The following is a 27,308-nucleotide window of genomic DNA, read 5'->3' on the forward strand; positions in this document are numbered from 1 at the left end:
CAAATACAAGGTGGCTACTAATTGGAAGGGGTTTTTCTGGCTAGTATCTCCACCCGAGTTATGAGTTACCAATCCCTGAATTGGGGAACACCTGCAAAATGTATAATTGCTGCATGCCTCACCACAAGCAGTTCCCTGATTCTGGGCCCTTTATCATGTACATAATTTGCATTTATTCCACTGCTTTGGGCAGGTAAAAAAATGTGTGATTTAAGCAGATGGTTTTACTGGTTGCCCCTGTTGAAATGGGTAATAGTGCAAGGTAGTATGTCCTGCAGAGAAAACACCTTCATGATTCTTAAAGGGGTCCTAAATATCTCTCCCCTTAATGTATACAAAGAGATAACTGTGTGCATAATGGAGCAGAGACTATGGTTCTCCCGCATCTGACTCCCAAATTTGTAATTTGTACATGAATTTGCTATGGTCTGGTACCGGACCACACAACTTGGGACATGCCTCGAGTCTGAAGGAAGATTGTGGTTGATATGCCTGGAAGTACAAGAGCAACTAAGGTGTGGTCCCTGTACATTTTCATTACTCGTTTTGTATTTTACCATTGTAAACATCTGTGAAACAGCACAGTAAGCTAATATGATGGAGGCGAACTGTCCAATCGCATTACATTGATTAGGAGTTTGATTAGATGTGTTGTTAATAGAAGAGTAAAATGAGTATTGTAAAATACACTCTAACAGGAAATTATTATGATACTCTAATTTCAGGGTCATGTTGAAACCATCTTTGATTGCAAATTCAAACCGGATGATCCCAACCTTCTCGCTACAGCATCATTTGATGGAACAATAAAAGTCTGGGATATTAACACATTGACAGCAGTCTACACATCGCCTGGCAATGAAGGAGTTATTTATTCACTTTCTTGGGCCCCAGGTAAGATTGTATATCTAACATAAAAAAGGGTATTTCATTAGTTCTTTTTGAAGGCTTTTAAAAATGCATACAATGCCTTTTTTTCTATATGTAATTGTTGTTAGCATTGCAAATGCCAATGCTTAGTTACAGTAGCCTGTGTTTTTTTCAGGGACCTAAATGTAACCTCCAGTATGTTCAAATTCTTGTGTTGAACCGTCGGAGAAAGGACCCCTGTACTGCAGCACCATAATAATGAAAAATATATGATCTTTGCCTATCACTTCTATCCTTGAGCTGCCAGTGACCGCAATGCACTAAACCACTTGTCCCTCCTGGCTACACTCAACTCTCAGATTGGCACCATCCACACAGCACTATTTATTATCCTCGTTTCTGTCAACCACATATCAATTTGTGCAAATGAATACCTATAGTCTTCCCCCTTCCTCCTGTCAGCAACAACCATAGTCCCGCAGGATCGTAGACAACATTTATGATATTCATTCCTTGTATGGACACCTGGGAGTTCTCACACTCCCAGCAGGATGTTCTCCTACAACATCATTCTGTACCACATTAACCTTTCTTTCAATGTGTATTGATTAAGCAAATTTTGCATCTTAGAGAGTGCCTAAACACTGTACAACCCTGGACATCTGTTGTCTGCCTAACTCTCAATCCAACACAATGGTGGTTCCATTCAACCTCCGATCCAGAACAGGGTCTCCAAAAACGGTGTCTACTCCAGTGCCACCACATTGGTCAACTAACCGACCTATCTGTAGACATCATCATATCATGTAAGAAAATGTAACATTTTAAATTCCAATATTATGGTACCAAGTTAGCCTTTCTGAGAAACAGGCTGCCTTATCAAAAGATTCACCATCCCAATGTTTGGAGTGAAAGGTGGAGAGTTCTTGCTTTTTTCTCTGTAATTGTACTATGGTTCATTTACTACACAGATTTAGGGGGTTACAGTAGCACCTGGTTTGTGATAATACCCTGCACCGGTACCACAATATGGACAACCCTGCTACTTACTATCTTCGGCACTGCACTGCAGGGGTTGCACACAGGACTTAGCCTTTTGCAAGGTCAATTGACGTTAGCAAGTTAAGCCCAGTTCGGATAAATGATCCTTAATATAGATCTGAAAAAAGCAACACTGATGTTGTTAGCCAATCAAAGCTTTTTTTACATCCTCCTTTAACATTTCCCTTCTCTTAGTTGGACTTGCCCTTACGTCCGCATTCGACATGGTCCCATATAACAAACTGTGGGCGGTTTTAAAGGATTTAGGGATGCCACTTGACCTACTATCACTAGAAGTGAGACTACACAAGGCCAATTATGCCCAAGTGCGCTAGGGTACACGTGGCAACATCACAGATCGGTTCCCCGTGTCCAAAGGGGTCTGTGTGTGGTATGGCCCCAACACTATTCTAATTACTTTTAAATGGGGTCGTTAACTATTTTTCTTCCTACCTGTCAGATGCTCCCTCACTTGCAGGTACTAAAGTACTGATACTTATGTTTATGGATGACCCGCTTGTCATCGCGAAAACACAAAGTGGGTTGCAGAGTGCGCTGATGCGCTTTGAAGATTTTTGCAAGGACCATGGTCTTGTGATAAATGCAAACCAAACAAAATTCATGGTCCTTCACAAACACAGAGCAAAAAAGGGTAAGGTATACTTAAACAAGGAACAACTCAAACAAACTGATATCTTCAATTATCTAGGGATCACCCTTGGAAGAAAGTTAAACTGGAAACCCCAGATTGAAATCATGGCTCTCAAACTTCGACAGTTGGCAGGAGCTCTGCTGAAAGAACACAAGTCTTTGCAAACTGTGCTGATAGGCCCAGCATTAAAGATCCACAACACCAAAGTTATGGCCTCCGCACTATATGGTGCTGAACTCTGGGGCTTTGACAATCTGACACCGCTAGTCTTAGCCCAGAAAACATTTGTGAGAGGCCTCACTGGTCTTCCACAAAACATCCCACTAAAGCCGACCTGGGATGCAACTGATCGGACGATGCAGAAAGGTTTAGACTTATAGTTTTTTGGCAGAGATTATGGACCACCCCGGAGTTACCACACTATGCTAATGCGCTAAAGAATGTCAGAGAAGCCGACACTTCTCGTATGATAACTTGGCTTCAAAAGGTGAAGAGCACATTGGATAATATGGTCCTGAGCCATCTTTGGGAAGATCCAGCAGGTCATTGTTTCCCTTCAAAAAAAGAACTAAAGGAGCTTTATTGGTCTACTGTTAACACAAACAGCATATGTACCACTGAGAAGTCTACATTGACTGGTGTCTTTATGTAGTATAAGCCAAATGCTATGTATTAAACTTTCTGGGACATTATAACCAAGCCCAATGATAGGAGACTCTTCTTTCTATTCCGGGTTGTCTTGCTTCCGGTCAAAACCTATACCCACAAATGGCACAACACCACAGATAGCAAATGCCATCTATGTATAGAGCATGAGGAGACAGTCCCACACATCCTTTTTGCATGTCCTGCTTATAAGGCTTGTCTGGACAAATGGCTAAAACCCTTATGTTCTAATTTGGGCACAAGTTCTAGTTCTACAGCGCTAAGAATACTGAAGACAAATACCAACAAGCTCTGTGTGATATCCATCGCCAAATTTTTAAGTTGGATGTGGCGAATTTGCGCAAAATCCCAAAAGATGTTGGTGACAACGATAGATAGTAACACTCAGTAAGAACAAGCTGCCAATGTTTCGACAAGCCAGAGACAATTGCTTCGTAACAATTGACCCCACACCAAGTCGTAAATACAAATAGATTAGCCATAGCAATGGGTAAAACCAGTGTTTTAGTCCTGTGTAGTAATTCATGTACTTGAATGTGATGGTCATATAGACTTTTTACGTATTCCTCCCCTCATTCCAATTGTTGGAGTAATTCTTTTTATTTTATTAGCGCAGTATTTTACCAGTAATTTCAACTGTATTTCAAGAAAACCAAAAATACAAAGGTCTTATGGGTAAACTTTTTATTGATAAACTTTTATATTTCTCATGATCTTGCATGGAAACCATCTTTTATGCTATTGTACAAGGACAAGTGTTCAGGCCTTAATGAATGCTTTTTTTTAAAATGGTTGTCTTCTTTTCTACTTCATATAATATTGTGAATGTCTTTTATGATCTGCACATTCAAAAAAGAGATTATGAACTGAAAGCAAATTTGGATGTGCACCAGGCCTAACTCTCTGCCAGATTTCATGTGACTACATCAAACAATGCCGAAGTTATTGGAAAATAAAAACATGCCCTTTTAATTTCCCTCCCCTTGACAGACCTGCACAACCAACATCCAAATAGGAAGCTAAACATGATTAACTCTTACCACCTTCCATGCAGATCTGTGTCTGACTGATGGCATAAACGATATGTCCAATTTTGCCCCCTTTAACTCTGTTCCACCACTTACTGAATCTGCATGAAATTTGACATAACCCCTGGTGCAGGGGTGGGTCCTACACTTTGACCACCTGGTGAACTAAAGTCCTTTGATGTCTTCCCACCAATGGCATTATATGCAACTGCGTCACTGCCTGCTGAACAGGCTGGGTCCCCTGCCCTGGACCATCTTCTATTCTCTGGTGCGGGTGTTCTCATACCTTAAAACTTGGGGTAAGTATAAGAACATGATGCCGGGATTCTACAGCCTCCTGGTCCATCACCTCTACTCACTGCAGCAACTGGCCAGCCTCAGGACGACCTGACAGGCCAGCCTGCAAGTGCAGTATGAATAGGAAGACTGAGCGGAACTCCTGGGGAGCCTGGATCGAGGTGTCCAGGAGGCACAAATGAATTTCACTCTTTTTAGATTCTTCAAGGCTGGCACAGATTCAGGCTGCCGGGTTGCTCCCTCATTCTGCCTGCTGGAGATGCGATCATGCGTCCTTCAATACTACTGGACTGCCTCACCATCCGCCCCTATTGGTTGGCAGTGGGATTGACACTCTGGAAATCTATGGACCAGCCTTCGCAGCATCCGGGCTCCCCGGTTCTTCTCCATTACCTGGCTGACCTTTCTCATCTGACCCGCTGTGCCCGCCCCTGCTTGTTACCGCCCTCACGCCTGCTAAGATTTGTATTTTGTGACACTGGCGCACCACACAACTGCCGTCTCATGAGGAATGGCTCATAGTGATGTACAAGGCTGCATCATTTACAATTTGATGGACAAGACTGACCTTTTCCTTCTCACATTGTCCTCCTTTTTGCAAGCTGACTCCCCTAACTCGCCATGAGCTTGACCCTGGCTATTGATATCTTCCTTCTATGACCTTCAGCCTGCCATTAGGTCCACCCTTTCCCACCCTTTGGGTTGACTTTCATGTCCTTGTATCTTTTGTTGTTTTCTTGTGCTTTATTTCTGCCAATAAAAATAATTGCTGCAAAACAAAATGCATACCAGCAGTAAGCGAAAAATGTTACAAGTCCGTCAAATGTATGCATAATTTGCTATCATCACTGAAATTATAAGCAAATCAAAAACACCATTCTAGCGGTCATTTATGAAAATTACCACTTTGAAATCTACCAACACATTTTTGAAGCAATCATTTTTCAAAAACAACTAAACACTTTTACACCAAACCAGAAAAAACACCTATTCTGATGGATACAAATTCCTCACTTTAGAATCTTACTGAGGTTTTAGACTTGATCCGAAAACTTTTATCAGCACTACTCCCCCTTGCGGTTAGGTGACTTTGTGCATATTCATGTTGGCTCCATACCGTTGTGGAAGTGACGGATTGGGCTGCACATATCCGACACCCCTTCACAATGATTACAATGTGTATCTTTCTACTCCTTTTGAAGTAGATCCAAAGCTCTGCTCCCAAACTGACTGTATAATTAGAATACGTGTGCTAAGGAACAATGCCCCTTCCTACAACTATAGGTTTCAAACCATGTCATGACTGGAGGAAACAAATGACTGCAACTGACCTGCAGAAGGTATATATCTCTGGTAGTTGGGCTCGGGCCACGACTCAAAGCCGTGCAGTAAGTGTGTCCTCATGCACTGAAAGGTGATCCACAACTGGGAGGTTAAACTATATGTTCCTGAACCCAAGAAGAAAACGTTGTGGACTTCACCTAAATCCCGCTGCAAGTCGAGAACTCAGTCCTGCTCCCAAGGCCCTCCCACGGATGTATGACGTTACTCCGCATACTTTTACTCCGCATACCGTTACAACGCGACTTTTACAACGCATACCACTACAACGCATAGCGCTTTGAGGTGCTGGATAGTGGTAAGTATAATTTACTATTCTAACTCCAGTCCCCGTGGACCCTAGGGAAGGAGTTGGATAGTAAATTATACTTATTCCCTATCCTAGAGCGCCCCCCAGCGCAATGCGTTGTAATGGTATGCGGAGTAAAAGTCGCGTTGTAATGGTAGTGCGGAGTAAAAGATGCGTTGTAACGGGTGTATACCCCCTCCCACAAGCCAGCTTCATGCTTAAAGTCCTTTGGTAAGTCCTACTAGAAATCTAAATAACAGCATAAGGAATCGGAGCATAACTTGGCCCCATCCCACTCATCTGAACCCACAGAAAAGGCACAAGGGTGTCATGATGTGAGTAATTCCCCCTCCAGTCATTTATTCCATCCCTCATCTGGCCCCGATGCATCCTGAGTTCCCTGAGCCATCCGCTCTGCTCTCCCAGCACTCAGCTCTGCCTCAGCTCTGTCCGCCAATGCTCCTGCCTCCAGGACAGCAGAGCACGGTTCGAGTCCCCAGGACTCTCCTTTTTTTGCATTCTCCTTTTTATTGTATTGTGACTTATTGTGTTTTTGCTTATTTATTTTGTTTCTGATTGTGTCTTTACTTTATTTTGACTCATCTTTGTGCCTTTTTTAAGCTGCAGCTTTGCCCTTGTATTTTCCCGCTTCCCACCACTGCTTCTTCCAAAGCCCTTCCCAACCCTGCCTCCCAGCTGTTTCTGCGCTCCCCAACCCCTACTTAATGGCATCCACTGTGCGGCTTTGCCATTAGCGTGCCGCTGGCGTGCCAAAGGCAAGACCACCTGCGCCTGTCTGCGACCCACCCGCAACCAGCGCCAGGAACCCCGATCCTCCGATCTGCCAGTGCTATGATTCAGCTACATTCCACGCACTCAACCATGGAAGAAAGAACAACTGCCAGCTGTCAGCACTGAATTCGACTCTAGGCCAGTTCTCCTGCTGACACTGCCGCTGCACCGTCACCCACCTCTGGACACCCACCGCCACCACCAACCCACAAATGCCAGTATACCCTAACCCCTGAGCTGCATCTTCCTAAACGTTCGCTCCCTGCACAGACACGCAGTAGAAATCTGGGACCTCCTCAGCACCCTCTCGCCCGACGTCACCTTCCTCACAGAAAAATGGACCAATGCCAGCTCTGCACCCAACAGCGCAACTGCCGTCCCAATCAGATACAAGAGGAAGGACTGCCCCAACCACCCTGAAGGCAGAATTGCCTTTGTAAACAAAAACTCCACCCGACTCACCACATCCAGCACGAACGACTCCACGTCCCCCATGGAACACCTGCATTTCCAGATCCAGATCAACCCCAGAACGACTCTAATTGGCACCCTCGCCTACAGACCCCCCAGGCTGCACACCACGTTCACCACTACCATTGCAGACCTCATCACATCCCACGCTATCGCATCCACAGACTATAAATTCCTCAAAGACCTGAACTTCCACCTTGACAACCCCAGTGACCCCAACATCTCCACCCTTCTGGACAACCTCGCCAACATCGGACTGAGGCAGCTTGTCACCACCCCGCCCACAAGGCAGAGCATACTGTGGACCCCATTTTCACTGAAGGACACAACATACACTTCAGCCACACCACACAACCCATCTGGACAGACCACTACTGCGTCCACTTCTCCTTCTCCAAGGCCACTGCACACAGGCTCACTCCTTTTCCCCTGCACAGGAACTGGAGCAAGATCACTGAGGAGCACCTAAACTCCACCCTCAACCACGCTCCTCTCCCGCCTCATCCGACACCAACTTCAGCCAATGCAGTCCACAGATGGATCCCCGACTGTGCAGACATTCTTGCCCCCTTCCGGAACTCCGATAGACAACGCACCGTGAAAGCCACCTGGTTCACCACCGACCTCCGAGAATCCAGGCGCCTGTGCGACGACTGGAAAAAGCTTGGAGGAACATCATTCTCCACCTACAAGACCACCATGACAGAACACCACAAACTAATCAGAACCATGAAGAAGAATTTCATCCAGGACAGGATGCTCACTAACTCCTGCAACTCCAAGGAACTAATCAGCATCATACAAGAATTCACTAAACCCCCCCAGCGAATTCTCCAACATCCCTCCCTCTCAGGACCTCAGCAACAAACTCAGCTCCTTCTGTCATCTCAAGATCAGAACTCTACAGCAACGTTGACAGCAGAACCTAGATACTTACCCTACACCTCCAACCAACAACGCAACCCAGCCTACCATACTGCCCAGATCATGAGAAGTATACACTCAGGAGCACTCACCGTCCCCTGCCCACCCTCATCTTCCACAGAGCCACCTCCACCATCGCACCTGAACTACGACGTACCATAAACTGCACCCTCAAAACAAGCGCTTTCCCCGACGACTGGAAACGCGCAAAGGTCAAGCCCCTCCTCAAGAACCCCTCCGCAGACCCGACGGACTTCAAGACCTACCGACCCATCTCTCTCCTCCCCTCCGCAGCCAAGGTCACAGAGAAGATCGTCAACAACCAACCCACCAACTTCTTAGAAGCCAACTCGATCCTCGACTCTTCCCAATCCGGATTCCTCAGCAACCAAAGCACCTAGACCGCTATGCTAGCCGCCACGGATGACATCTGCACCCTCCTTGACCAGAGCCACACGGAAACCCTCATCCTACTAGACCTATCAGCAGCCTTGGACATCGTCTCCCACTGCACACTAACCACCAGATTCCACAACGCCAGCATCCAGGGAACCGCCCTCAACTAGATCCGCTCCTTCCTCACGGGCTGACCCCATAGAATCATTCTCCTTCTCCGAACACACAGAGATCAAGGATCCTCACTCAGCCCCAGGCCCCTCTCGCCGCCATCATCAGAAAACACATACTCAGCATAGTATCCTACCCCAACGACACCCAGCTCATCCTCTCCCTAACCAAATAAGTCGACATCACCATACACATCAAGGTATGAAAGATGTTGCCTCCTGGATGAGTAAGCTGCCTAAAGCTCAACTCAGAGAAAACAGAAGTCCTCGTCCTCAGATTCACCATCCTCGGCGAACCTCCCACAGACCACGCTCGCACCCTCAGCATCATACTCGACTCCTCCCTTCCCATGCACCGACAGATCAATGCTGTATCCTCCACTTGCTTCAACACCCTCCGCATCCGACACAAGACCTTCAAATGGATCCCCCTGAATCCAGAAGGATCATCATCCACGCACTCATAACCAGCAGACTGGACTATGGAAACACCCTCTACACCAGAATAAACAAATCTCTACTCCTTAAACTCCAGACAATCCAGAACACCGCAGCTAGACTTGTCCTTGGCATACTACAACAACACTACATCACCCAACAGCTACAAGAACTCCACTGGCTCCCCGTAGAAAAGAGTGACCTTCAAGCTCCTCACTCACACTTACAAATCTCTCCACAATGTCAGGCCCTAATACCTCAACAAAAGAATCTCCTTCTACGCACCCAAGAGAAGACAACGACCTGCCGACCTTGCCCTGGCCAAAATCCCATGCATCCGCAGAGCCTGAGCAGGGGGAGCGAGCCTTCTCCTACATCGCAGGTATATCCTGGAACAAACTCCCTCTCATCATCAGGCAAACCCCCACACTGCAAGCTTTCAGAAAGAGCCTCAAGACCTGGCTCTTCGGATGAGACGAAGCTGCGCAAAACCCTTTCACCCTCCTCCATCTCACCAGCGCCTTGAGACCCTCACCGGTGAGTAGTGCGCTGCATAGATCCCTGAATAATTGATTGATCAGTGACATCACACCAGATTGAGACCTTTAAAAGTCAATACTCCAGATTTATGACACAAATCTGGATCCCTCTGACATGTGTTGGGAGCCTAAAGAATTACTCGAGTCCCCAGTTAGGTTATCACTGATGGATCAATCCTCTGTGTCATCATACCCTTTGGGACATGGTTTGGCACCTGTACGGAATTCCACTCTGGCTTCATTACCTGCTCTGGGCCTTTCCTCATCGATATTGGTACTGACGCCACCAGAAGAGGATCTGCTGATTCCAATGCTGGACACTGAACTACTTCAGCCCAAGCTCTGCTGGTGTCACGCTATGAAATTGCAAAATTGAAACAATTGTCATCCCTCCTAACTCGTACCATTGACTCTACCAAGGTGGCCATGTCAGCAGAGGCTTCATTATAATTTTGGCACTGACTCTCGTAAAGGGGCATCCCAGGATGGGGACGATGATGATGGGAATGGAGATGGTTTTCTCCACCCTCATTACACCAATGATAACATTTACATGGACTTGCAAGAGGCTAGTAGGCTTGACTCTTCTTCTCAGCTAGGATTTGACTCAACCCTGTGGCCACCAATGGAAGAAAGTGCCCCTTGGCAATAGACAGCTGAGGTCCTTGATGTGCAGCTGCCCTCATTCAGGACCAAATCGAATGATCTTTCAGAAATGTTACAACTTCGGCCAGCCAAGTCTGAGCCCCTTGCTCCCTTTTAACTAGGCCCTCACTGAAACCTTGATAGCTTAATCGTCAAAGCTCTAAACATGTCCACTGGTAAACAAGCAGGTGGTCAGGCATGACAGACCAGTTCCTGTCAATCCTGGTTTGCTTACTTTATATCCTACTCCAGAGGGCCTTGTGGTTCAGGCTTATATGTGAAAGGTGAATGAAAAATGCCCTAACACTTATGAAGGAATTTTTCAATTCTATTAAGGGCACAGAGGTGGCCATTATGTTTTACCTTTCTTCAATATTATTCTCCAGCAGCCTGATAAACAACAAACCATAACACAGAAACTACCTTTCCCAGCAATACCACAAAAAAGGAACAAATAACATCAGCCAAACAAAGGCCGCAAGATGAGTCGCTTTCTTGTGGTCATATCCTGGTCCTCCTCTTTCTTTGTGCAACTAAAGATACTTCCATTTAATCCTGTTTGGTGTTAGTGTTAACTGTGAAAGAAAAGAAAAGGGTTTTTCTTACAAAGTCCCTTATAGATTCTTAAAACCATAATTTTGTGAAACCTGCAATACATCCTTGAAATTAGCAGGTAGATGACATTCCTATAAAAGCAACAGCCATGACATTTGACTTTCTGACCAATAGTTAGAAAAAACGGTTGGAATGGGAAAGAAAAATATGTAATAACTTATCCTGTATGTAGGTAATCCAGACCTCCCAAATGGAATCAACATATCATGTAATGCCCCTCGTCAGGGTATTGAATGAACTTAAAAGGACATTTTTAGTTCTATGTCAGGCCCAGAGGCAAGAATTATGCTAGGTTAAAGCTTAGTTGCCACTGATGTGAACATGTCCGTGATAAATTTAACACAGAACCATTTGAAGGTGAAATCAGAGGACCAGTCCACCGCATTCAGAATATCTTCAAGACCTGCACTAAAGGAAAATGCTTATAGTTGGTCCCCCGGCAGCTTGAATATGCCCCAAACTTTTTTACTTTGATACCTGCTTCCATCATGACCCACCTTACCCATCTAGCAATGATGGGTGAAGAGACTGCATTATGGGGTTTCTTTTTTCCACTGATGGAAATCAATAGTTGTCTCTCCCCCTGGAGGATGAGTTTCCCCTGTCATGGCCCCATATGCCATGATACAACGCACCACACATAGCTTTGGATTGTCATAAAATGCTGGGCAAGATTCTAACCAAGAGTTAGGCTTTGTGTGTTCAGAAATTTGGAAAGTAACTCCCTCAGGAGTAAATACTCTACCTATTACTTCCATCTGACACTCTTCTACATGAGATAAGACAAAGGAGCATTTCTAACTTACCAGAGAGTTCCTTTCTAGATAAACGCTTTTTGCTTTACCAATTTAAAAACAAGTTAAAAACCTTATTACTTCCCATAAATGTTTCCTAACTGAGGATTTCTCCCCAACTCGGCATCCATCAGTCTGGTATGTCACGTGAATATAGCAGACTGAAAAGTGTTTACCGACTTGTAAGCCATTCCTGTGGAAGCAAGCAATGATAGGAAATTTAGAATATGTACAATTTGGATCCCGCCGGTTCCAGGTACCTCTGCAAACACTAACTCATCCATCTTGTCCAAGCTGATCTGTATTGTTTGACAGTGCAACCTGTCCATGCCTTCCTGATGATGTGTTCAGCCTGTTCCAATAATCCAAGGATTTTCCAGTGCACCCTGTAATCCTCCATGTCATGGGTTGCACAATATCTTCCACTACAAGGCAATGATAGCTCCCCTTCAAATCGAGCACAATATCTGGAAGCGGGGGAAGGTGGATTGGCGAATCCTAGAAAAGTTCCATCAGGACTGGAAACCAGACTTGAAACCTCCCAAAAACAATTACTAGAACAATATCTGCCTTTTGCCTCCTCACTTGTGTCGACAATCTTTTTATCATTGTGAATGACGGGAACACGTATCCAGTCTCCTCATTCCAGCTCTGCAGGAATGCATATGTCTCTGATATCCCCGGTCTGACCTCCAACTGAAGTATCAGCAAAGCTGAAAGTCCAGTTGTGATAGAAAGAGGTCAACTATTAAGGGTCTTGGCCTGGCTAAGGCTTCCTTTAATACCTTATTCTTCAGGTTCCAAAAGCTGTTGACCTGAAGATATCTGGATTGCAAATCTGCCACATTGTTTGCTGTGTTCAGGAGTTACTCCGCCATCAGTGAGATGTTGTTGCCGAGGCAGATTTGCCAAAAGCTTTCGGATATGTCCACCAGGGCCTTTAATCTCGTTTCTCAAAAGATCTTGCTATATCGGGCTGCTGAGAAGTTGTCCATCTTCAGCAAACACAGCCTTTCTCCTAATCTTTGGTCCAGCACTGAACTGCAAAGGAACCCACCAACAGTTCTAGGCAATTGATGTGCAGTAGAAGTTCTTGAGATTACCATTTTCCATCAGTGAAGGAGGCCCCACACCAGGCGCCCCAGTCACTTCTGCTGGCATCTGAATCTGTGATGAGATCCGAATAGGATCTGACTATCACACATGTTCCATGCTTCCATGTGACAGAGCTCCCATTGAATTTCTTCCTTTGCATCCGGGGATGGGGCACCAATTCCTAGTAAGTTGGTGTCCTCCGGAAATGGAAGGCTATGAGCCTCTGGAGCGCTCTCTGGAGTGTAGAGAGCTGGGGAATATGGCCTTGATGGAAGAACACAGAACACCCAACAGGCAAGTGATCTCATGCAGGATGTTTGTGACTTGGTCAGTGTGTTGCAAAGTTTGTGTAGTAACTTCGCCACTTTCCGGGTGAAGCTTTCTTGTCAGAGTTCCTGTACATTAATTTATGATCAGGATGTCCTTGGAATAGACTATGATGTACATGCTCCTGGATCTCAACTAATACATCACAGGCTTAAGTATTTTTGGGAAACACCATGGTGCCAGCGAGTGGCTGAATGGGAGTATTGTGAACTCATTGACATGACATTCAAAAATAAACTGAAGGTATCTGAGGTGAAGAGGAAAAATGGGAACTGTGAGATAGGTATCCTTAAGGCCCAATCTTACCATCCAATCCTATTCCTTAAGGATGCACTTTAGAAGGTGAATTTCATCCTTCTTGAAATGGTGAACTTTCAGCCGTTTGTTGATCTCCTTGATGTTTATGACTGGTTAATTGTCCGCATCTCTCTTCTCTTCCAGGAAACGGTTGCTCACAAACCTTCTGGCTTGGATAGCTGTTTCCACTATTCAATTCTTATGAAGGAAGCCTGAAATTTCAATGCTTATAAGCTGGCAATCTGCGGAGAAGAAGTCAGCAGGAACCGGTGGTTTCCATGGTGTGGGGACCAATAGAACTGAATGTGGTAACCAATGACAGCCTGAATAACCAAAGCGTCTAATGTGAGAGCATGCCAGTTGTGTACAAACTATTCCAGTCGGCCCTCTACCTTTAATTGGGACGAAGGTATAACACTCAGTGTTAAATTCTCCTGCAGCATTATTTCCTCGGAAACCTCCTCTTGAGCTCCTCAGCTATACCCTTTTTAGAGGTCACGTACATATTTGAAAAGGAAAGGGGACATCTTTGTGTCTTTTTTACCTGTAAAAGCAACCTTATTCTCTAGCTTGGGTGGAGGCACTCAGAGTTCTTTGTTCACAGGTTTCTTGCAGTGAACTGCCACACACTTTGCCACTTTATCAGTAGGGTCTACTCTGAAGATGTGGGATGCAGAATATCCTCTGGGTTAAGCATGGCAGATACATTTGTGGCCTCACTATCAGTTTAGTTCATGTCATTACCTATGGCCTGGGGTTGGGCAAGTGTGCCATGGTCTATAGGGGCACTTTTTACCATCAGAATCAGGCTGAGAGTTGTCTTTATGTAAAGGGTCTGTGGTCTGCATCTCTCTTGGTGTGGGGAGGACAGCTTCCTGTGACTGTTAACCCAAGGGAATGACTCCGATGGGATTGGGATTATGGGACAAAAAATCTTTTTAGCCTATCCTCCTTTGCCTTGCCTTAGCCACTGTACCATTAGATAGTCCTTGAGGTTGTAGGGCTAAAGGTCTTGTTAAGGTTTTCACTAAAAGGGAGGGCAACTGTACACCAGTTGCAAGATTTTCCGCTCAAAGGGTGACATGGCTGCAGTGACCACCCAATAAATAGATGCTTCAGAAAGGTATCGATCCCAAGGAAGGAATGAGACCAAACTTCTCTACCATATAGGAGGCATCAGATTACTGCATTTCTTAGGGGTCTTTAGTTGCTGGGACACCAGCTGAATATGGGAGACCACAGAGGGCTCCATAGCGGGGGTCGCAGATCCCAAGGACACAGAACACACTGTAATTTTTCAAGGGTTATATGAATGAAAAAGGCCTGAGTCGGTGTCACTTAAAGAAGTAATATGAGAGTAAGATTGTGAGATAACAGGTCCCCACATACGTCAGACTCTAAGCTCAGATGGCAAAGGCAGGGCTCGAGCAGCTCCACAGTCAGATGCTCTGTTACCATTGAGCAGAGGCAGAAGCACAAAGAGAGTTTGCCAACAGAAAATTTCAGGGGCTGTGTAAGGAGCATGGAGAGCATTTCTGTTTGCCCCACCTACCGGAGCAATGCACACAATAAGAAGAAAACAATTACAATCAGTATAATATCTGCCAAATGTTCAACATACAATGATAAGAAATTATGGGGGCACTAAACCCAAATGTGTCAAAGTGCTAACGGGAGGCAATGTCAACAGTACAGACTCTTTAATGCATAAAACATTTGGCCCAATAAATAGAAAAACAGAGTAGACTTATCTGTGGCCAGTGGGAGCAGTGAAGAAAGTGGTGAATGATGCTGTGTGTTTTGATTGGCTGATGTTATTTGTGCCGGTATTGCGGGGAAAGGTAGTTTCAGGCTGCTAGAGAATAAAAGTGTAGAAAGTTAAAGCATAATCCTCTTATCCATTCCTGACATAGAATCTCAGTTCATTCACCATGACTCCTCGTGATGGGGAGTTCAAAGGGATTGAGGCTTTTGGCAAGCGTATGTGTTCCTCCACCATTCTAGCGCTGGACTCTTTTAGTGCTTTATGCATTTTGGGTCACTGCGCGTACACCCTGTGGGATATGGCAAACAAGATCTTGGCTGTGCTCCCTGAAGATGTTAGTGTCTTCATGGCTCAGACAATTCATGGCGCGGCTAAATATGTGATATGCACGTGCCTCAATACTACTGATTGCCTTTGGAGGGATGTCAGCACCAGCATGGCGCTTTACCGACGCGCATTGATGTCCTCCACTGGATTTTTCAGTGATATACAAGACATGAATATATCTTTTGGTGGCTCATGCCTTTTCAGTGAGAATGCAAACTCAGTGTTGGAGCGTTTAAGGAGATCAGAGCCAGTGTGCTCTCCTTGGGCCTGTTGGCCCCTGCTAAGCAGTCTCCACATCAATTCAAAAGTACAGGAACTATTCCAGACCAATTTCCTCAACCAGGACTGCAGTCATCCCACTCCTTTCAAGGCTGTGGACTTGGAAAGGACCAGCAGGGGCATCCGTCATCCCATTCCCCCTCCCCTGTGACAAAGTCCACCAAACCACTTTTCGTAGGCAATTAGGGGAGCATGCTCTCCCAGTGTAGGCCATAATTTCACACTTGCCTTCACGGTGGTGGTCCTTCACAAATTTCACAGTATGACTATGCCCTACCCTTTCCTTTTGCTCTGACCAAACATTCCTCCCTCATCAGAGAGAATTTCACAAGAACCCTTTTCATTCTTCGGTAGGAGGTACGAAAGTTGCTCTTTAAAGGCGCTATCGAGAGGGTACTAAGCTCAGAAAGAGCAGAGGGTTCTTACACTCACTATCTCCTTGTGCTGAAAAAAGACAGGGGTCTCTGGCCAATTTTGAGCCTCTGAGTGTGTACCTGCAAAAGAAGAAATTCATAATGCTCATGTTGACCCAGATCTTGTCTGCTACTGTTTAAGGTAAGTCAGGAGCTTGTTCAGTTTGCTATACTCTTCTTCAGCCTCATCAGCACCACTTTGGTGTTCAAGTGATGGCTGTAGTGATTGTCTGCCTTAGGAGGTCAGGGATATTTGGAGCTATCAGTGTTCTCCTACTTAAACAACTGGCTGTTAAAGGCATGCTTGCCAAAGTCAGTTATAGACCACCTTCAGATGACAGCAAAACTTAAAAGATTGTTGGGGTTCACTATCAAACAAGCTGAAGTCTCACCTGACTGCTTCCCATAGGCTTTCATTCATTGGAGTGCCCTGGACACAGTGCAGTTAGCAGGCCCGGACTGGCAGTTACGGGCACCGGGCATTCCCCCGGTGCGCCGCAAGGGTGGGGGACGGTTTTGGGACCCTTGGGGCCGTTTTTGTTACAGGGTCGTTTTTGCAGCATAGCTGCAAAATCGGCCGGAAACCGGCCCTGGCAGAGAGCTCGGTCGCACCCCCAACCTACCCCCGGGGGTCCGGCCGAGCACTTTACCAGGGCCAGTTTTGGTTCCCAGTCCGGCCCTGGCAGTTAGTCATTCCCTCTGCCACAATTAGCCTACGACATTTGGGCTATGATCCTGATGTTTCAGCCTCAGTCCTAGATCATGAGAGTGGCCATGAGGCTTCTTTGCCTCCTAGCCTACTGCATTCTCTTTGTTATCAACACCAGGTGGCATATGCAGACTCTGTAACAGTATGGGAAGTTTCAAATGGCTCATCATCAAGGAAATCTATTGGATACCATACAGATCTCGGACAGCTGCTGATCCACAGTGGTGGCTGCTCAGGCGCAGTTCTTCCAGCAGCAGGCCCCTTTAGCTTCCCCATAAAAAGCTGATGGTGGTGATGGATGTATCCCTGCTACACTGGAAAGGTTATCTGGGGGAGTTCTAGATCAAAGGACTCTGGCCTCTTATGGAAGTCCGGCTCCCCATCAGACTGTTAAAGTTGCGGGCCATCTGCCTGGCTCTGGAGGCCCTCAAGCTCCCCATCAAGTTGATAATACACAAAACAATTGTTCCCTTGCGTTCATCAATCCTAAGAAAATCCATCTACTAGTAAAACTGTTAACATATCAACCCCCACAGTGATGTATACAGTGTCATCATCATATAAATGGTGCTAATAACCAATAGTAACTGATGGCCTGGTTGAAAAGGTGTCCTGACTTTGAGGTACCGACATGATGTAGACTTTTTCAAACCAGGCCATCACTTGCTGTTGGTTGATACCACCATTGCCCTGACAATGACCCTGTTTATATCTCTGTTGTATCATTTACCAGTCTGCAGTGTATATTTTTGCCTTATATGTAGCAGCAGCACACTTTGATTCACTCATGTCACTATCGGCCAAATTCATCAAGCTTAATTGCGCTCGTAAAGGGCCAGATTCTGAGAATCTGGCCCTTTGCGAGTGCAATATTTGCATTTGGGATTCATCATCCCAAATGCAAAATTCGCTAATAAAGAATTCGCACATTTACAAGGAATTGCATTTAAGGAATCTCTATTTGAGATTCCTTAAATGCAATTCATGAACCATTTTAAAATTGCGAAATCGAAATTTTGGGACCGCTATTTACCGCGAGGTCAAACCTCGTGGTAAATAGCGAAAACTTAGAATAATGCTTTTAAATGCATTTTTCTAAGTTGCATGTTACACACACACATGTCCTTTGGACATGTGTGTGCGCAACACCAATGTAGATTACATTTCAGTGGTGCTACAGGGTGTCCTTTGGACACCCCTGGCACCCTTGAAATCGCATCCTTATTTGCGATTAGCAAATTGCTATTCGCAAATAAGGAATAACTCCCCATTCATTCCTATGGGCCTAAATGAATGGGGAATGAATGAATGGGGAGTTATTCCTTAGTTGCGAATAGCAATTTGCTAATCGCAAATAAGGAATGTGTAGGAATCGCAATTTATTTAGCAATTCCTACATGAATCCCGTTTTGCAAGTCCTTAATAGCGATTCCTTAATAATCGCCATTAAGGACTCGCAAAACGGCACTATGATGAATCTAGCTGTAAATCTCTCTACATGTTTATTCTGAGCTACAGCATTTATTTAATCTGGCATACATTAAATTGTTTCTCATACATGTTTACCACAAATTATTAACTGCTTTCTGGTGTGTTTATTTGTGCACTGTAGATAGGCTCTTATTCTTCTTTTCTGCAGGCAAGTGATGAATTGCACTACATGAAAGGGAGTCACAACCTTAGGCAAGACGGCCACCGGCGTCCTCAACACCGACTTGTCTAATGGGGTATATTGGTTGCACTGAAAGTGCCTGGAGTTTATTTATGAGATGAGATGACATATTTATAATGAGGATAGTCTTCAAAGTCAAACCACGCAGCAACCAACCATGCATCTGCTTAAAAGGCATGCACATTAAAAATGTCAAGACCAAATGCCAGCCCCACTGTTGCATCGCAAACGGCTTGGGAGGGAACATGTGCATTCAATTGTTGTATCGTATTGTTTCACAAAAGCTGATTTAAACAAGGAGGGTTGGTCTAGTAAATGAAACGGCAAAAAAGGCTGAAAGGTCCAACAAATAACCTTTAGCAGTGCCCAAAGCAAGGCCTTCTTGGACTAAAAAGAAAACAAACCAAATGAAGTTGATAACTTAGATAATAGGGGATCAATCTCACAAGCGCCACAGCAGGTCACATATTTGTCCCAACACACATCGTAAATGAGTTTCATGGTAAAGTGCCTGGCAGCAACGATGACATCCAAAAGTCTCCTGCCGTAACCTTGTATTACTCTATTGAATCTGTAAAGCGCTCTGATACCCTCACGGGTCATTTTCGCGCTCTATAAAACATTAAAATAAATATAAATAAATAAATAAATAGTCAGTTTACACCACTAAATTTCTATGCATGTAGGTATAGATTGTTGCAGTAATGGAAGATCCTCCCGAAGTGGTAGCCTGATCGGAGGACAGATGCTCATGCACAGAAGATCCAGGTACTACCCTCTCCTTTCCCAATACAGACCCATTAGTATGATATGACCACAAACGTTTTTGATCTTTTGCAGAATCGGAGACATGAGAGGTAGGGGTGCGAAGGCCTTTCAGGAGTCCCTTGTTACCTTATAACTGAATGCATCTTCTAATGAGTGTTCTTGCAGAAACTGTAGTGCACAAAATGCTTGACATTGCACATTCTCGATGATGGAAAAAAGATATAGCCAGAGTTCCTCACACTTTTGGAAGATGGCCTCGGGATGCAGATGCAACTCATGATTTGCTGTCTGCTCTGTTGATCTGCTCTGACATTCAGCGACCCTGTCAGGTGCTTCGTGACCTGGATAATTCCCACGCCCTCCAACAAAATCCAGAGGTATAGAGCCTTCTGCCATAGGACCAAGCACCCAACTCCGCCCTGATTGTTGTAATACCACATGGCAGTGGTGTTGTTCATGTTAACCTGCACCAGGCTCCACTTGATGGACATCTATTAATATATTATGAGTGAGCCCTCTATTCCTAGGAACTTGGTAACTTGATAGTATACAAAACAATGGTTCCCTTGGAGGAAGTATTGCGCCTAAACTTGCTTGGCTTCTAAGATTTAGATAACATCCATAAATTGACTATTATGATTATTCACTGTATAGTCTTATTACTGGTATGAGAAAAAATTATATTTCATATTTTAGGTGCTCTAACAAAATGGCGCAGGTACAGTATATACCGCCTGATTCGTGAAGCAAAATTGCACTCGCAAAGGGCAAGATTCTCAGAATCTTGCCTTTTGCGAGTGCAATTTTGGCATTTGGGATTCACAATCCCAAATGCAAAAATCGCTAATGAGGAATTAGCAAATATGCGAGGATTAGCATTTAAGGAATCTCTATTAGAGATTCCTTAAATGCTATTCATGACACTTGCAAAAATTGCGATTTAGCAAAATTGGGCCGCTATTTACCGAGAGGTCAGACCTCTCGGTAAATAGCAAAAACATAGAAAAATGCTTTTAAAAGCATTTTTCTAAGTTGCATGTTGCACACACACATGTCCTTTGGACATGTCTGTGCACAACACCTGTTCAAATGTGCATTTTAGGGGTGCTACAGGGTGTCCTTTGGACACCCCTGGCACCCTTAAAATCGCTATCTGATTTGCGAGTAGCAAATTGCTACTCGCAAATAAGGGATACTCCCCATTCATTCCTATGGGCCTTTTGGCCCATAGGAATGAATGGGGAGTTATTCCTTTTTTTGCGAGTAGCAAATTGCTACTCGCAAATAGAGAACATGTAGGAATCGCTATTGATTTAGCAATTCCTACATGAATGCCGTTTTGCGTGTCCTCAATAGCGAGTCGCTATGATTCGCTATTAGGGCCACGCAAAACGGCCCGTACATGAATCAGGCTGATGGTGCCTGTTTTACAAAGTTCAGTGGTGCACTGGTGGTTCATCTGAAGGCACAATTGTCTTTACCTGGCGGGGTTCTCTACATTTGGTGGCAGTTCTGTGATGGTGGAAAGCGCAGAGCAGGAAAGGCAGGGGCATTATAGCCACAGAGGTTGCATCTTTGTCACATAGGATTGGCTCCTCGTAGTCTGCTTCCAGAGCTGGAATATTTCAAAATCTTAACTTTTCTCAAGAGTTTTTGAACTTCTTTCCTGGTATTTTAAATGCTCCCAAAATAATTCGTAGATACCCAGCCATAGATTTAAGTAGGAAGAAAGGATTTTCCCAACTTTTAATTAGGACCACAGCCAAATATGCAGCCACCACAGGTCTTGCTATTTTTCTTCCAGGCAGATCCTGCTATCACGGTTCTTGAATTCTGCCACACTTTCCTAGTCTCCTGAAAGAAGATCAACAGTTGGCAGACCTCTCACAACCAAGACCTGAACACTCTTCCCCTTTCGGATCAGCGAAGGACTAGCTTCTCTAGCCCTGCAAGAAGATTTCCAATTTAAGAGAGAAGGCTCCTCTCCTCAGTCTTCCATAAGTTAAATTGTACTTCTTCCGATTGCTTTTCAAATTGGTGCCTCAGCTGTGATTCTCAATTGCCCCTACAAAATGAGGTATAAGCTTTCACATTCTACCCACCTTGGTTTTACCTTCCTTTAGAACAATTCTTGTGTCAGCAATGCACTGTCTGACTAAAGACCTTCAAGCAACATAATACCAGAATGATACATTACTGCTGATATTTCCTTCCTATCTTTACCAAACTTCTTTCAAAGCCAGACAAATATAGCTCCCAGGAGATAAGAGAAATATCCCTTGGCATTTATGCTTCCACCCATGTTGTAATCTATGTCTATGAGACCCCCTTCTTTCAAAGAAGTGTTATGAGTTTTCATCATCTGGCAGATGTGACAGGAAGACAGTTTTTCCACTCCTTTCCAGGAGAAAGAGCTGTGAATCGTCCCAGTTACTTGCGAACCTCAGGGAGTCTGTGACACAGCAAGCGGATGAAGCACACGCATCGACTGTCCAACTTAAAAGTAGAAATATTACAATTTCTTTAAAAGCCACCATGCAACATATATAATAAAATGTACGTGTGAAACATAAATGTTTTCATTGTATTGTCTTAACTAAATGCTGCTAAAATTGTGTTTCTGCATAAGGCCTAATTAGTAAACTGAACATTGTTGAAAGCTGGCAGCCCGTTGCAAACAGTTGACTTACAATAAAGTTAAATAAGGTGATTTGATGATTTAAATGTCTAGATTTTTGGGAGCTAAGAGCAGACCTGAAGATCAGTAAAAGCATTATGCAAACCTGAAAAATGGGAATAAGCACTTATAATTAATACTTCTAAGCAGACCGCCAATTCATTTCAGCTGGAATTAGAGGGTGGATATTCATTTATGGATTTGACAAGAATGTAAGTTTGTACTGCTTACATTTGAAGACCTATACATCTTGGATGATTGTGTCCCCCAATGATCTCTTTTCACAATCAACATCCCCACTTATGGGACTTGAGCATTGAAGTATTTTTTTTAATTCTTGTCAGGATTGTCATCCATTGTTTTATTGAAAACGTTTATTTACTGCACATTTTATCTTGCCATTACTCTAGAAAAGATGAGCAACTTTTCATTATCTAGTAGATTTTGTGGTACATTGATGAGGACTTATAATCATAATGTACTGCTGTGATAATTGTTGCTACAGCATTAAAAGTAAATATAGCTACATCACTGCACTCCCCGGGAACTACCAGAATACATCGATTGAATGTTTAGAATGCCATATAAAGATGAATCACTGGAAAAGCCAGGTTCTTCATATTTTGCACTGAACATTTGTCTACTAAAAGTTATTGTCTTCTTTTTTAGTATACCCTTAGTAACCTTTTGAAAGAAGAGTAGTGAACATTATGCATATATTGTTTGTATGAAGTATGATCACCCTACTGATGTGAACATTTGTGTCTATTACATTTAACTTATAACTCTTAAATATTCATTTTGAAGGAGACCTCAACTGCATAGCAGGTGCAACTTCAAGAAATGGTGGTTTTATCTGGGATGTAAAAAAAGGCAAAATGATAACTCGATTTAACGAGGTAAGGATTATGCTTAAAGTGGCCTTACTGTTAATGAAAGTTATTTAATTTATTAATGTGGTATTTTTTTGGTAATGAACTATGGAAAGTAATACTAACCAGAATGCTTATCGCTTTGCTATTCAACATTGTGTACCATGTTAAAAGACATTGAAATGCGTTATTAAATAATGAAGAGTGCACTTTCAATTGTCGATGGTTGGTTTACTTGGTAAAATAGGCGACCTCTTGCACATTTTCATCCATTGCATCATTTTTAGATTTTCCTTCAAGCAAATGTATCCTTTCTTGCAGATCTCCGAAATGCATTCAGCAAGGATGACCTTGAATGCTTCCAAGTTTAAGAATAATATCATCTCCACTTACCCCAGCTAGTGATACCACAGTACTTCTTACTTTATACAAGTGTATACAAAACACAGCTGCCTTTGGTTCCTCCATAAGATACAATTCCTGAAAGACACAGCTTGTGCTCTTGAAATTTAAATGCAGACAAGCATATGTGCTTTGACAGGTTAACCTCATATATGCCAATTTCACCCACACAAAATCATATTTTTCTTGCAAAATCATATTTGAAAGGCAAAAAAAATACAGCTGACATACTACTGGGCATAAAGGTCCATGTAGCAGAATATATTACTAACTGAACGGTGGCTGTACCTGTTCCCACTAGGGAGTTCAAAAAGTCCCCTGCCCTTCTTGTTCCCCTATACCAATAAAAGTATTTCTCTATAAAAATGAGGATGATACAAGAGGCTGAACGACTTCCAATGTGTGTGTTTTCTATTATTAAATCTGTCAAGATGGGGAGTATGCCAGTTGTGTATCTTGTTGGAGGACTGCATTAGAGGGTGAGCCATTAAGCTTTTGCCTGGGACATAAAGCAATGCACATGGGTCCCTGCTGCAGGTAGCCATCGTCACAGCCACAGCAATAGCATTTTGGTAGGCGATTGCTGAGACCCAGCTTTCGTAACTCTCCATCACTCATTGTTTGAGTGAGCTTCCATTCTGCCTATTACATTCTGGGCCCCAAAGAGATGTTTTACTCTGTCCTCAGTTATATTAAACATAGGACCTCATTCTCTGAAGGGAAAATAAGTCACTGTTTTTGCTAGCTGAACACCCAGTGATGTTGATAACTCCTGTATTATTCCTAATTTCAAATGGTAATATTTTCATTCAAATCTTTGGTGGTCACAACTTCTGTTGAGCCTTGCAATAACATTCACCATTTAACAAATGAATGAGTGCAATAGTCAACTGGATGCGTTCCACTGTCTTAAATTAAATTCCGAAAAGACACAGGTTCCCCTTTTTTTTGGATGAGATACCGCCTTTTGGAATAAAGCTTTGTGGCTGCAATCCCTTGGCTCTCTTCCCAGCCCGGTAGCCAAAGCAAGGAACTTGGGAATCATTTTTGATTCTAGTCTCTCTTTTAGAGATCAGACTAATCAACTTACCTCCTCGAGAATGCTCGTTCTAAAAACTCTGAGTTAAATTCTCCCTTTCCTCCCATTTGACTTGCAGAAAACAGTGGTCACCTCCCTTGCTTTATCAATGCTAGACTGCTGCGATGCCCTCTATGTTGGAGCCCAGCAGGGTATCTTGAAAAGACTTCAGAGACTGCAAAATGCAGCAGTCCAGGTACTCAAAAATATGAATAAGTTTGAACTGATCTTCAATGCCAATATATTGGCTACGTATCAAAAAGAGGGTTGCTTTTTAAGGCGCTCTGCATAGCTCAAAAATCACTTTATCACCACGGTCCCGATTTCCTTAAAAACAAATTCTCTTGGTACACTCCAAAAAGATCGCTTAGCTCAGCCACAGCTAAGAAATTACTTATCCCTTCTATTCACAAAGCCTCTTGGGATATTAGAAGCTTTTCATATGCTAACTCCTGTCTCTGGAATCAAATGCCAGGGCATCTGAGGAATCAATCTAACTTCCTTGCTTTCAGAAAACCACTTAAAACCTGGTTGTTTACTCTTCCCCTGTAGAATCCTTTTAGGCAGTTCCCTCCTTCATACAATAGGCACCACCAAGATGCCCTTGGGCATATGCCATGCTTTACAAACTTTAAATCAAATCACGCAGGTCTAAATCACAAGCAGATTAGACTATCGCCACACTCTATTCTGGCATCCCAGCACATCTTCGCAGCCTTAAAACCATTCAAAACACTGGTGTCAGACCCACACCACACCTCTCCTCAGAGATTTGCACCGACCCCCCATCCCGAAGCACTCCCAGTTCAAGCTTCTCATACACACATTTAAGCCACTAGCCAACACAGGAACTGAATACCTCCATCACCAGCTTCATTTCTATCAACCGACCAGACAACTTCGCTCAGCATCACTCTCACTCGCACACACACCACACATCCATGGGAGCTGAACTGGAGGTCGATCATTCTCCTACCAATCCACCAAATCATGGATTAACCTTCCCCAACAAATCAGGCCCTCCTTCTCTCTTCCTAAATTCAAGCTAAAGACCTGGCTATTCAATTAGTCTTCATACAGGACCATCCAGAGTGACTGTTCATGCCTAGCATCACTATACTCCTACACAACCACCTGTTCAGCGCCTTCATACCCTCACAGTGACAAGCAGTCCTCTACAAAACCATATTGCATTGCATTACATTACATTACTGTATGGACTCCGAGAGGACTGTACTGCTGCTTAAGACCTGCCTTGTTCTCCAGAGGACTGCCCTGCTGCAGCCAGAGGACTGCCGGCTGAGTGAGGCTTGCCTTGCTCTCCAGAGGACTGCCCTCCTGCTAGAGGCTTTTCTCGGTGCCTGATCCCAGGACTACCAGAGTGACTCCAGGGGCCAGTTGGCTAGCCTCCTCTGTGAGCTACCAGGACATAAAAAACTCCAGAGACCTTGCACCCTGCACTTGACCTCTACAGAAGTAAGTCCCAAGTAAGCCCTTTAGGTGCTGGACTCTTTGAAGTGGCGTTAGAGGTGGTGCTCCTGCCTAACCTTAAAAGTTGTGACTTTTCACCAAGTAGTGCCAGAAGAACAAACAGAAGACCAGGAGTTACCTGCCAGCCAATTTGCCTGATGCGCATCGCCTATTGGCCTGACTGTGCTGTGGTTCTCGCTACATTCACCTCTGTAGTAGTAAATTCTGTACAGCTGGACTTCAGAGTGACAACATCCAGTCTTGTGAAGCCCTCTATGGCCATGGCTTGCGCCTTCGTCCAGCTGCAGTTTTTCAGATTTCCAAAAATTGCCTTCGCCCAAAGGTAAAAATCTTGACCAGACTCTAGTGACAGGCTACCCATCAATGACCTCTTTATCCTGGAAATCTGGTTTCTCCCGCTCTGAGCTTTTTCCTACCATCATCGATGGCCTCACTTGGACTTCATTCAGCATTCGCTAGCAAAAACAACTCATCCTCTGATAAGCCTGCTGCCTTGCCCCACTGAACTCAGCCTTCTCATAAACTTGTCCAAAGGTAAGTCAAAACTGGGTCCAATCCACCTTGTGTATCCGACACACGCTCCAACGTGGTGGACCTTATCTTTTCAATTTGTCCAGCCAGATACCTGCGGTTAGCACTTTGATCTTTTAGGCTCTAGACTTTACTGAAAAAAATTAATTACATTAATAATTCCAGTTCTACTAATCAGATTGAATTCATTTTAGTGTAATTTTATTTGTTAAAATGTTCTCTATTTTTCTAAATGTGTTTGATATTTTTCTTGTGTTGTGTTGTCAGTTTATTACCTTTTGTGTACTGCATAAATACTTTTCTCATTTCCTCTAAGTTCAGTCTTACTGCTTTTGTGACAAGCTCCCAGAGGGTTGGCACAGGTTAATATAGTGACTTTTGTGGTTCACCCTGACAAGAATTGTGGTTGTTGCTTAATTAAGGTTTTCACTCCCTCAAGCAATAACTCTTACAAAAGTTGTCCCTCAGTCAACACTGTCTGCTTTGTCTCTTTGTGTCATCAGAATTACCTTTAGCAGTTGGAGCCGTTAATTTGAGATTCCAATATGTCAATTTCTTCTGGGAAAGCCTGGTATGATTCTTTTTGCCAACAAAAATCCGAAAATTCCACAGACAGCCTCATATTCTATTAAAAAAT

At 43.9% G+C, this 27,308-nt stretch overlaps 1 protein-coding gene across 2 annotated transcripts in view; it reads left to right on the forward strand.

Moving 5' to 3' along the window:
* WDR17 (WD repeat domain 17) overlaps nt 1-27,308 on the forward strand; it is a 790,164-nt gene that overhangs the window by 252,143 nt on the left and 510,713 nt on the right. For both annotated transcript variants that reach the window (XM_086962451.1, XM_086962452.1), the window contains exons 8-9: nt 726-894; nt 23,105-23,196. In XM_086962451.1, the coding sequence (XP_086818577.1) occupies nt 726-894; nt 23,105-23,196 (261 nt within the window). The remainder of the gene's footprint in view (nt 1-725; nt 895-23,104; nt 23,197-27,308) is intronic.

Source organism: Lissotriton vulgaris, chromosome 3_1 (genome assembly GCF_964263255.1).
Source record: "Lissotriton vulgaris chromosome 3_1, aLisVul1.2, whole genome shotgun sequence".
Lineage (NCBI taxonomy): Eukaryota > Metazoa > Chordata > Amphibia > Caudata > Salamandridae > Lissotriton > Lissotriton vulgaris.